The following is a 10,766-nucleotide window of genomic DNA, read 5'->3' on the forward strand; positions in this document are numbered from 1 at the left end:
GACACTTCATTTTATATTAAGGTATCTATATTTTATATTTTATATATATGTGTACATATATATATAAATTTAATATAACTTTATATTAAGGCATTAGAGTATCTAATGTCCCTTGAATTCATTTCTTACAAGGCCTCTCTTAGCTTAGCTGTCCACTAGTTACATATCTCTACTGCCGTTCCTGTTCAAGGTTCCAAGGGGCCCAAATGATGTTTAGTTTTCAATTTTTTCCCTGTTTTAAAAGTCCAATTTTAATTAATTTGTTAAATTTGGAATTCAAACAAAAAATGTGAAACCCACAAAAAATGTGAACAGTATGTTTATTTAATATAACTTTGTGCATAGAAACCATATAAGTAAAAAAGCATGAGATTACATATGTGATTATATTACAAAAGGGAGGAAAATAACTAGTGTATGTATATTGCATTCTGGATACAGTTCCAGGTATTGGTAAAGCTTTTTAAGAGACCTGTTTCTCAAGCAGTGACCTGCCTCAGGGCAATGACTGCTCTCTCCTTCCCCACAGCCTTAGTATTTTTTGCCAAAAGGCCCAGATTTGAGTAAAGGGGAGCGCCGTGAGCGCAGGATCCGGGCATAAGGGCTACAGTCTGTTGAGCTTTGGCAGGTGGGTGTTCTGGGAAGTAAATTTCGAAGAAACGGTTTCTTCCCTGGGGGCTGTTGGTTTGGTTGCTGGTTTTCCTGGTTGGCACCAAGGCGCTTTTTGGTAGAAGCCTGGCCTTGGAGTTTTAGTACAGTATGATACTGCTCTGCGATGCATGCTGCCTTCTTCCGAAGGTCCAGTTTTACTAGCATCATGTTATTCTGGAGCTCAGCCAGGGTCTGATCCTAAAGAAGATGAATAAAAGTAAATAAAACATTTTGGTCTGGTGTATTAGAGAAACTAAAGTGCAAGGTAACACGTGCCATCCACTACCTAGTTACTAACAACTGTTTTTACAAAGATTAATTCTTTAAGATAAGAGCTTATCATTGAATAGGGAGTGTTTTCTTAAAAACCCAAACAAATAGCACTGGATAGAAGGACATTTTGTAATATGTGGCATGAGCTTGAATAAGTTTATTTAACCTCCAAGAGCCCTAGTGCCTATGTATTAAGAGCTGTGTTTAGGGGCACCTGGCCGGCTCAGTCAGTAGAGCATATGACTCTTGGTCTCAGGTCATGAGTTTGATCCCCACGCTGGGTGCACAGATTACCAAAAATAAATAAACTAAAAAAAAAAAAAAAAAGCTGTGCTTAGTCTAAGTTTTTTTTGCACTCTGAAATCAGGGTGCATTTACTGATGACAATTGTCATAGCTTAATTGTTAGTGTTTTGTCTTAGTGGTATATAAGATAACACTTTCTTAAAATCTATGCATTTTGGCTTTTTTGGTTTTTTAAATACAGAGTTTTATTTTTTTAAGCAGGCTCCATGACCAATGTGGGGCTTGAACTCATGACCCCAAGATAAAAGTTCCTGACTGAGCCAGCCAGATGCCCCTTAAAATCTACACATTTTGGATGAAATATGATCTACTTCCATAGGTTTGTTATAACAGAAAATGCCTATAAATTACTTAGATTAGTAACCTTGTACTTAATAATTTTATTCCTTTAAGACTAGCCCCCAAATCTCTGCCTTTCTCTTCTGCTTCTCATTCTTCTTTCTCACGTATGTTCTAGAGTGGGCTGATGGGAGAGAAGGAGATATATATAAGGTGCCCTGACCTGTTTGATTAAGATGTCATCACAAGTGGTCAAGGCTTGACGAAGTTTTCCTGCCCCAGTGCTGTGGCAACAGGCTCTTTCTGCTGACTGGAGAGATTCACCAAGTTTCTGAAGCTCTGTCCGTAGCAGCCTTATATTCTGAAAAAAATAAGAGTAGGAACCACATTGTGGCCAAGATCAACCAAGATAATGAGCTGAAGAAATTGAATAGCCATTTGAAGAGAAGTAAAATTAGAAAGGCTAGTCAGCTAAATGAAGTAACCACTCTGCAGGACTGTGCACAAAAAACAATAACCCTGGTCCTCACATGAACCACGGATAGAGGGCTAGAAGCTGCCTTAGGTAAGATCCTTGGTAACAGAGAAAGGTGTAAATTACCTTTTGGCCCTCCTCTAATTTCTTGTCCACATCAATGGTAAAGGGCTTGGCTGAGGGTGGTGGTTCTAACATTTTCTGATACTTCTGTAGTTCTGAGGGAAGGAAACAAGAAAACTTCAACATGTAGGCTTTCTAGCCTTGGACTTACCTCTTAACTGAATTAACAGTAGCTTTTATATTTGCAGCAAATATAAAAAGGGAGGTCATGTGCATCCTAGAGTGAAAGGTCAGGGGATGTAGCTCAGAGTTGAGAAAATTATCTTTGAGTTGGGAATCTGAAGGCCCAAGTTTCAAGAACAATTCTTCTCTGAACCACTCCTATGCTTTGTGCCCTCTCTCCTTCCTTACCTTCAGTGGTGGAGTTTAGCTCTGCTCTGCACTGTTCCAGTTTAGCTTTAAACTCATGGAGCTGCTGATTGGAGGCAGAAGCTGCCAACCTTTGTGACCGCCGAAGGGAAAGTTCAGACCGTGACTGTTGAGCTATTGGCTGCTGTCTGGCTTCTTGCAAAAGAGCTTCTAGCTCTTCAATTTTCTCATCCCGGTCCTAAGAGGGAAGCAGAGAGCACAGTTCTATCCAGAGTCAGGCAAATCCTGCAGGAACAGATGACTGAACGGTGAACAAAACCTTCCCTGACAGTTACGCTTGAATAGCCCGTTAGCAGGGTACCTGGGTGGCTTAGCCGACTAAGTATCTGACTTAGTCTGACTTTGGCTCAGGTAGTGATCTGGGTCCTGGCTCCGCACTCAGCAGGGAGTCTGCTTCTCCTCCCTCTGCCCCTCCCACCCTGCTCATGCTTGCTCTCTCTCTCAAATAAATAAATAAAATCTTAAAATTTTTTAAAAAAAAAAAGCCTGTTAACACTTAAACCATTTCAAGGTCAACCAACCCTTAATTCATAGACTGACACCTATACAGTATAAGAAGACTAGGAAAAAACTGAGTTACATATTCCTCCCCTACCAGAGTTTATAAAATCTATTTACATCAGACAAGCTAGTGATGGGACTCAATGGCCAGTTGAGGCTGCTTTCAGGGCAACTCACCTGAAGCTCTTCTTGGTAAAAACTTGTAAGAGACTCCTTAAGGATCTTTAGTTTCTCTTCATACATTTCCTCTAATAGTTCCTTCTGGGTGTCCAAATGTTCACTGTCAGAGGAGAAAAATGTATAAAGAAGATGGGGTATGGGCGCGGTGGCACACACCTGTAGTCCCAGCTACTCGGGAGGCTGAGGCAGGAGGATCGTTTGAGTCCAGGAGTTCTGGGCTGTAGTGCGCCACGCCGGTGTCTGCACTAAGTTCGGCATCAATATGGTGACCTCCATATTGCGGGGGGCCACCAGGTTGCCTGAGGAGGGGTGAACTGGCCCAGGTTGGAAACAGAGCAGGACAAGAAGATGGGGTACATATATACACACATGCAACACAAACGATGGAATGCTACTCAGCCATAAAGAATGAAATCTTTCCCTTTTGCAATGACATGGATGGACTAAAATTATTTTTTTTGGACTGAGAAATTATGTTAAGTGAAATAAATCAGAGAAAGACAAAATACCATATGATTTAACTTTTGTGTGGAATCTAAAAAACAAAGACTTTTTTTTAATAGGCTTAAATATAGAGAACAAGCTAAACTGGTGGTTGCCAGGGGGTAGGGGGTGGGAGGAATGGGTGAAATCAGTAAAAGGAATTAAAAGGTAAAAACTTCCAATTGTATAATAAATAAGTCACAGAGATGAAAAGTACAGCATTAGGAGTATAGTCGGTAACACTGTAATAATGTATGGCTGATAGATGACTACACTTACTGTGGTTAACATTGAAAAATGTATGGAATTGTCAAATCCTTAGGTTGTACATGTGAAACTAATGTTGCGTGTCAGTTATACTACATAATAAGTCTTCTTTTAAGAGAGTGAGAGCGAGGGGCGCCTGGGTGGCTCAGTGGGTTAAAGCCTCTGCCTTTGGCTCAGGTCATGATCTTGGGGTCCTGGGATTGAGCCCCACATCGGGCTCTCTGTTCAGTGGGGAGCCTGCTTCCCCCTCTCTCTCTGCCTGCCTCTTTGCCTATTTGTGATCTCTGTCAAATAAATAAATACAATCTTAAAAAAGAAAAAAGAGTGAGAGCAAATCGGGGGGAAGGGGCAGTGGGAGAGGGAAAGAGAGTGCCTAAAGCTGGGTGCACACCCAGTGCAGAGCCTGATTGGGGGGGGGGGTCTCCATCTCATAGCCCTGAGATCATGACCTGAGCCAAAAATCAAGAGTCAAGCTTAACCAGCTGAGTCACCCACAAACCCCAATAATAAGTTTTTCTTTTTAAAAGGAGAAGAAAAGGTAAGGGAGCGAAGATTCTGAGGAGTAAGTTTGGAGAACAGAGCTTAAGGCACAATTCTATCCTAGTCCCTATTCCCCACCCTCTCTCTGCTGTAATTGACAGACCAAGAGCGGTCACTCAGCTGATACCTGCACCACTGTTCCCGTTGTTGCATCTGTTCCACCATCTCATTGCAAATTTCATCACGGAGCTGCATCTCCAGCTGCAACTTTTCCTGCCGTTCTTTACAAAGCAGTGCTTTCATGGCTTCCACCACCTGTAGGAGCTCCTGGAGGGACACACAGTTCACAAGTGATCAGATGTCCATGCCCCACAAAGGTAAAGGCCCACCTAGAAGACAGTGTGGAAAATATGTAGCCATCAAGCTGCTACTCCAGAGCTTTCTTGCATTCTCACCTCCTTGCCATACATGGAGATGTCAGCATCATTTTCAGTGTCATCATCAAGGCCTGGATCTGTCTTAGCTCCCATCTCTAAGCTGGGAGATGCCTGTAGACTCTGTTCCTTGATGAATGACTGTAGCGATGGGAATCCCAATTGCACAGGTGGAGCATGCACGAGCTAGGGATGGAGCGGGTGGGAAATCAAGTGAATTCATAACTAGTCCCTAGCAGATTACTTAAATAAAGGTGCCAGCCCAAAGTGAGCACAACCATTGCACCTACAGCTTCTTACCTGGCTGGCAATGGCTGAGAACTTGGCTACATGAAGGGTCTCATCATAGGTAGATGCAGAGGGATTCACATTGACAATCATGCAGGAGCGGCCTCGACCTGTGAAGAAGCCTTGGAATACTCGAGTCAACTTGCTGTCACGGAAGGGAACCAGGTTCTGTTTTGACCTAGCAAAGGATCAGAGAACAGAGCTGTGAGAAGAATTCCAGCCCTTGGAGTATCCCAGCACCATCTCCAGTATTAACCAGGAGGTCTCTTAGCAAGCTGTAGTGCTCCAGACCATCCCAACCCACAGTTTACAGTCAGAAGCTCACCGATTCTGCTGGTTTTGGCGCAGGGCAGCAATACAACGGCCCAAGGTGTGCAGAGAAGTATTAATGTTTCCTGCTTCCTTCAGCCGCTCACCACTTTTCTGATCTTTGCAGCGCTCTGAGCCAGCCAGATCACAGAGTGACAACCTTGAATGATGGACAGGATCTGACATAAGGACCCCACATGTTATGAGCTTTCCAGCCCTTCACATAGTTCTCGGGAGGGGAGGACCCACCAAGGATCTCTGTACCCAAGGAAGCAGAGCAAGGCTCTAATAAAAGTAGTAACTCTGAGGAATTCCCTTAACCCCTGCTCCGTACCATTTATGACCAAGCAGCCCACATTTCTAAACTTTTTTAAGATTTTATTTATTTATTTGACAGAGATCACAAGTAGGCAGAGAGGCAGGCAGAGAGAGGAGGGGAAGCAGGCTCCCTGCTGAGCAGGGAGCCCGATGTGGAGCTCAATCCCAGGACCCTGGGATCATGACCTGAGCCGAAGGCAGAGGCTTTAGTCCACTGAACAACCCAGGCGCCCCATCAGCCCACATTTCTAAAGGGAAAAACTTACTCGCTGATCTTGGGGATGATATCCCCTTCCCCCTGAAGGTGCAGGATCCGTATCGAGAAGATGCTGTGACTGGAAATCAAGAAAAAAATGAAAAGTCACTGTGTATCTTCCATGACTAGGTGGAGGACCATTGTTTCCTAGAACTTATGAAAAGTTGACTCCCACAGCCCATCACCTGCGGCTAGAGTTTTGGTTCAGATGGGTGCTGGCAAAGCTCTGGTTTTTACGACCCACTTTGAGCAGTTTCCAGGCCTCCTCAGCATCCTGAACATGAATCCAGTTGAGATCTGAGGCAAAGAGAAAGGCGCACAAAAGATGGGAGCATCTAACTTGTCCAGGTTTCTCCCAAGTCCCATTTCAGGGTTGTTGGCAGCCTCCCCAACTTCCCATACCTTTCACATATGGATTGCCATTCTGGTCTTCACATAGCCTCAGAGTCTGCCTCTTACGCTGCTGGCTAGGTGGTTCTAACAGGTCATAAAGCAGTTCATTGTAGATCTCAAAAAAGGAGATCCAAATGGAGAAGCGAATATCAGCAGGGACACTCACAGGGGCAGTGTCTGGCTGTGCCCATCGGTGACTTGTTTCTGGGGAAGAAGCCCATGTACACGGCATCAACTCTAGAGCAGTCCATCTCCCCTTCGGCCTGTGGGGGCCTTAGAAGGAGCAGCTTAGGTTGAAACCTTTGGTCTATACATCTGGCAGCTGCTGGGAGCAAGGGAGTGAGTTTCTACTGTTACTTGGTACAAAGCCCAGTCATGGTACATACCATCCAGCTGGCTACTGCTGGTCATGTGACTGGAGGAGAGACCAGCGATGCCGCTGTCAAAGCTGGTGCTGGTACCCATCCGACCTTCAATGTAGACACTCCTCTTCAAGGAGGTGGACAGCTCCTCCTAGAGGGGCCCAGGGAGAAAATAAGCACACAGCTTTCCACAGATTTGTCCTCTTATCCCCACCTCTGTGAACCTAGCACTTCACCTCTTGGAGGCCTCCACTTAGCAGGGCCAATTTCTTCATTTCCTCCTGTCGGATCTGCTTGCTGTCTAGCCAGATTACCTCATTGAAGAATACAGGCTTCAGATCAGGTGTTGGATGAAGTTGACCTTGGAGGCTATTGAAGATCAGAGCCAATGACCGGGGTAGGATCCCTCCATCTTTGATGGTACCTGGAAACACGTTGAAAGATGGATAGCTGAGTGTTCTTCCCAAATTCAAAGCATCAAAAGGCAAACAAAACATCATTACAGGGGCATCTGTACGGCTCAGTTGGTTAAGTGTCTGCCCTCTGACCTTCAGCTCAGGTCATGATCCCACAGGGTCCTGGGATCAAGTCCTGTGTCGAGCTCCCTGCTTCTCCCTCTTCTCCTCCCCCCTGTTCATGCACTCTCCCTATCTTTCTCTCTCAAACGAATAAATTAAAAAATCTTAAAAAAAAAAAAAAACCAAAAAAACAAAAAGCACCATTACAGGCCAATCAGCAATTCTGTGAGGCCTACTACTCACTCACCTTGAATTGTGTGGGTTTTCCCTGAGTTGGTGACTCCGTATGTATAAATGAGCCAGTTCTGCCCTTTGAGTACATCCTTTACCATCTCCTTCACGGTCAGGTTGAAGAAGGATGCCTGTCCCACTTCTGGCCCAAAGATCTAGAGACAGACCCAATTTCTCAGAGGCCCATCCCTCATCTCCCACTTGCCTCCTGTACAGAGCCAGCAGATATGTCCCTTCCTGGGTGACTGGCTCTGGAGACTACTCAAGCAACCTCTTCCTGTAGTGCTGCCAGCTGCTCTCCAAACACTGAAAACTAAACTGCTCTCTGCCAGTGCCTCTTTCATCCAAATCAACAAATATTTCCAGGTACTATCAGGAATGGAGGGATTGTACCCTGGTCTTTGCCTCTGATCTTCAGTAGTCTCCAAGGCCATTGTGTGGGCCTTAGAGCAACACAGTAATCACAGTTGTGGGCTTTGGAGATGGATAATTCTAGATGCAAGGCCTAACACTACCGATTCAGCCACATAACCTTCACTGAGTCATAGTATCCTTATCAAGAAAATAGGGACAAGAATGATAATAATGGGAAATGTTGGGAATTAATGCACATAAAGTATGTGATGCACTGACTCGCACACGAGTCCCCAAAATTATAGACATGTAATGGAACTCATGGTCAAGTGAAAAGCTTCCCTTCTAAAGAGAGAATAAAGTTGCCCCTAATATGTTGGTTCTTGTTCATAAAGTAGTAGCTCCATACCTGGGAAAAGGTGAATCTATGGGCAGCTTGTCCAATTCCCCTCTCATTACTCTTCTGGGCAAAGGAATCCTTAGGTGCCTGTAGAACAAGGGTCTCCACATTCTCAATACGGACACAATCCTGAGAAGGGGTAAAAAGAAAAAAAATCACAGAAGGAAACAATCCTGGAAATCTTTACTGTATTGCATCATTCTATCTTAAATCCTCCCACCTCAGACACTCACCTGATCTTCCTGTCGTTCCAACTCTGAAGGTAACAAGGGCCTAACTCTCAGGTATACTTTCACCTTCTCTGTACTATCCTCAGATGGAACCTGTGGCAGAATTCCAGGGCGGAATCAGCAGTTACTTCCAAGCAGATGGGCAAACATAGCTTATTTCCAGAGAATCTGCTAACACTACCTCCATTTCACCTCAAATGTCCGTACAGAGAGCTACTCTATAGCTCCATAATCATTCCAACCCACATGGGTTTTTTCACTGTTTTATCACCCTTCACTGTCTTCAGTATCCTGGAAACATGGCCTGCCACACTGACTTTCTGAATTAGAACTGGTTAACTGGCAGGCAAATCAGACTGTGATATTACAGCAAAACATAGTAGTTAAGCACCTTGGAGGCAGATGAACCTAAATTTGGCTTCCAATTCCATCATTTAGAAGTATGACATCTTGAACAAGTTCTTTAGATTCCCGCCTCTGTTTCCATATCTGTAGAACTGGGTTAATAATAGAACCCACTTCATTCATTCAACAGACGTTTAGAGATCTACCTACTAATGGCCTGGGAACTCCAATGCTCTGGTAGTCCACAGTCAGGGATATTACCAAGGCTCCTGCTCTCATGAAATTTTCTCTATAAAAGAGGAGACATCCTAGTAGAGTTGTGCTCAACCAGCACCATTTCCCTGCCAAGGGACATTTAGCTACGTCAGGGGAAGTTTCTTGGTTGTCACAGTGGGAAGGAGCTAGTGACATCTAGTGGGTAGAGGCCAGGTATGCTGCTAGACATCTTAGGGTACAAGACAGCCCCATAAGACAGAATTATCTGGCCCCAAATGTTAATAATGCTGCAGCTGAGAAACCCCAGTTTGGCATAAAGACTCCATAAATGGAAGTTACAGTTGATATTAAAAACATACTAAATGGCAATATGGTATTGGGCAAATTATTTAACACATCTAGGCCTCATGGTGAAGAAGAGAACTATTAGCCTTCTCTCATAGGACTGAGTATGCACGTGAGTATCTTTCATTAATGGAATGCAAATAATAGCTCTTATGGACACACAAATTTACATTTTTTACTTGTCCTGCTCCTAATTTTGAATTGATCTCTCAGACCCTTGGGATTGCTGTCTTTGACCTCATACTAATTCTGTTAACAACAACTGGTAGACTGAGGCTATCACTTTCTGCTGACAAGCCACTGTCCAACTCCTTTACCTGCTGCTTATCCTCCAGGGAGGTGGAGATGACAGAGCAGTCTGATATCAGGTCCTTGCGTACCACAGACCCTAAATCTGCAGCTGTGGACTCAAACATGGGGGAGACTACAACCTCCTCATCTGACAGCAAGCCGGCTGGCGGAGAAAGGATCCCTTGCGACATGACAGCAGGGGCAGCTTAGGTCTACAAAGAGACAAGAGTGGGTCGGGAGGGGAACCTTAAGGGACAATCTAAGAAACAATTTCCTTGCCCCGAACACCTTCCTCTCGCCGCCTGAATTCCGACTCCCTTATTCCTTCAAATGCCAGTAGAGGGATAGGGGATAAGAGAAGGAGTTAATCACGTAATCCTGTCTTAGGCATTTCCGACCGCCAAAAAGAATGAAGATACCTCGCTTTTCCAAAAGCAGAGGCCATACTCTAACTAGGGTGCCTCGCTCACCGGTGTAGAGGAGGAGTTATATTTGCCTAAGGCTCCTTCTCCAACCTCACTCTAGGCCCCAAGGGAGGACAGAGGTATTAAAAAAAAGGGGGAGGGGGTGGCAGCAGCTTCGGTTTCTAAAAGCCTATCCCTCGAGGGCAAGAACTGGTACAGCAGCTGGGCTCTGGCACAGCCCTAAACTCACCGAAGACGCGACACTCGCTTCTCCTCTGGTACCGGCTCACACACCCTGCAGCCGAACCTGGACTTTCGCCGTCTGAGAGCACAACTCCACCCACGAGGCGCACCTTTGTTACTGATACAATGTTTTAAATTACGCGCTGCGTTCGTTCGGCCAATCAGACAGCGAAGCCTGCAGCTGCCAATCAGCGCAAGGAAAGGGGGCGGATGAGCCTGGTAGACCGTTTGCTCTGGCTTGACCTCTGCTTTCTAATGTGGGTCCGGGTTACCAACTGACGGCGTTTGGACTTGGGCCGCGTACAGTTCTTCGCGCTTAACACTTTTCTTTGCACCCTAGGAGCTTCTTTCTAAGAAACCTAAAGGATATTCTGAGGCTTCAGCGCCATCCTCTTTAGCACATTCCTTCCCATGAGCACTCAAGAAGCCTGATTTAGGGCTTG

The 10,766-nt window shown here is 45.0% G+C and overlaps 1 protein-coding gene across 1 annotated transcript; it reads right to left on the minus strand.

Moving 5' to 3' along the window:
- Window positions 1-301: 301 nt before the first annotated feature.
- KIF20A (kinesin family member 20A) lies at window positions 302-10,443 on the minus strand. The gene is made up of 19 exons (XM_080804287.1): window positions 10,331-10,443; window positions 9,703-9,888; window positions 8,483-8,572; window positions 8,259-8,378; window positions 7,512-7,650; window positions 6,983-7,170; window positions 6,771-6,897; window positions 6,394-6,588; window positions 6,177-6,288; window positions 6,002-6,070; window positions 5,434-5,577; window positions 5,121-5,286; window positions 4,842-5,006; window positions 4,574-4,713; window positions 3,154-3,256; window positions 2,458-2,653; window positions 2,110-2,201; window positions 1,732-1,869; window positions 302-849 (listed from the first exon to the last, which is right to left on the minus strand). Exons 2-19 carry the CDS (start codon window positions 9,865-9,867, stop codon window positions 532-534), a joined length of 2,667 nt encoding a protein of 888 aa, XP_080660413.1. The 5' UTR covers window positions 9,868-9,888; window positions 10,331-10,443; the 3' UTR covers window positions 302-531.
- Between the last annotated feature and the right edge of the window lie 323 nt (window positions 10,444-10,766).

The sequence above is a fragment of the Martes martes genome (assembly GCF_963455335.1).
Source record: "Martes martes genome assembly, chromosome: 5".
Lineage (NCBI taxonomy): Eukaryota > Metazoa > Chordata > Mammalia > Carnivora > Mustelidae > Martes > Martes martes.

Bases quoted from the DNA above. Each gene is read 5' to 3' on its own strand.
- KIF20A (XM_080804287.1), bottom strand. From the start codon at position 9,867: ATGTCGCAAGGGATCCTTTCTCCGCCAGCCGGCTTGCTGTCAGATGAG. The intron at 6,289-6,393 runs GTATGGGAAGTT...TCTTTGCCTCAG, and splicing joins TGGCAATCCATATGTGAAAG to ATCTCAACTGGATTCATGTT. The intron at 850-1,731 runs GTCAGGGCACCT...CATCTTCTTTAG, and splicing joins ATGACATCTTAATCAAACAG to GATCAGACCCTGGCTGAGCT.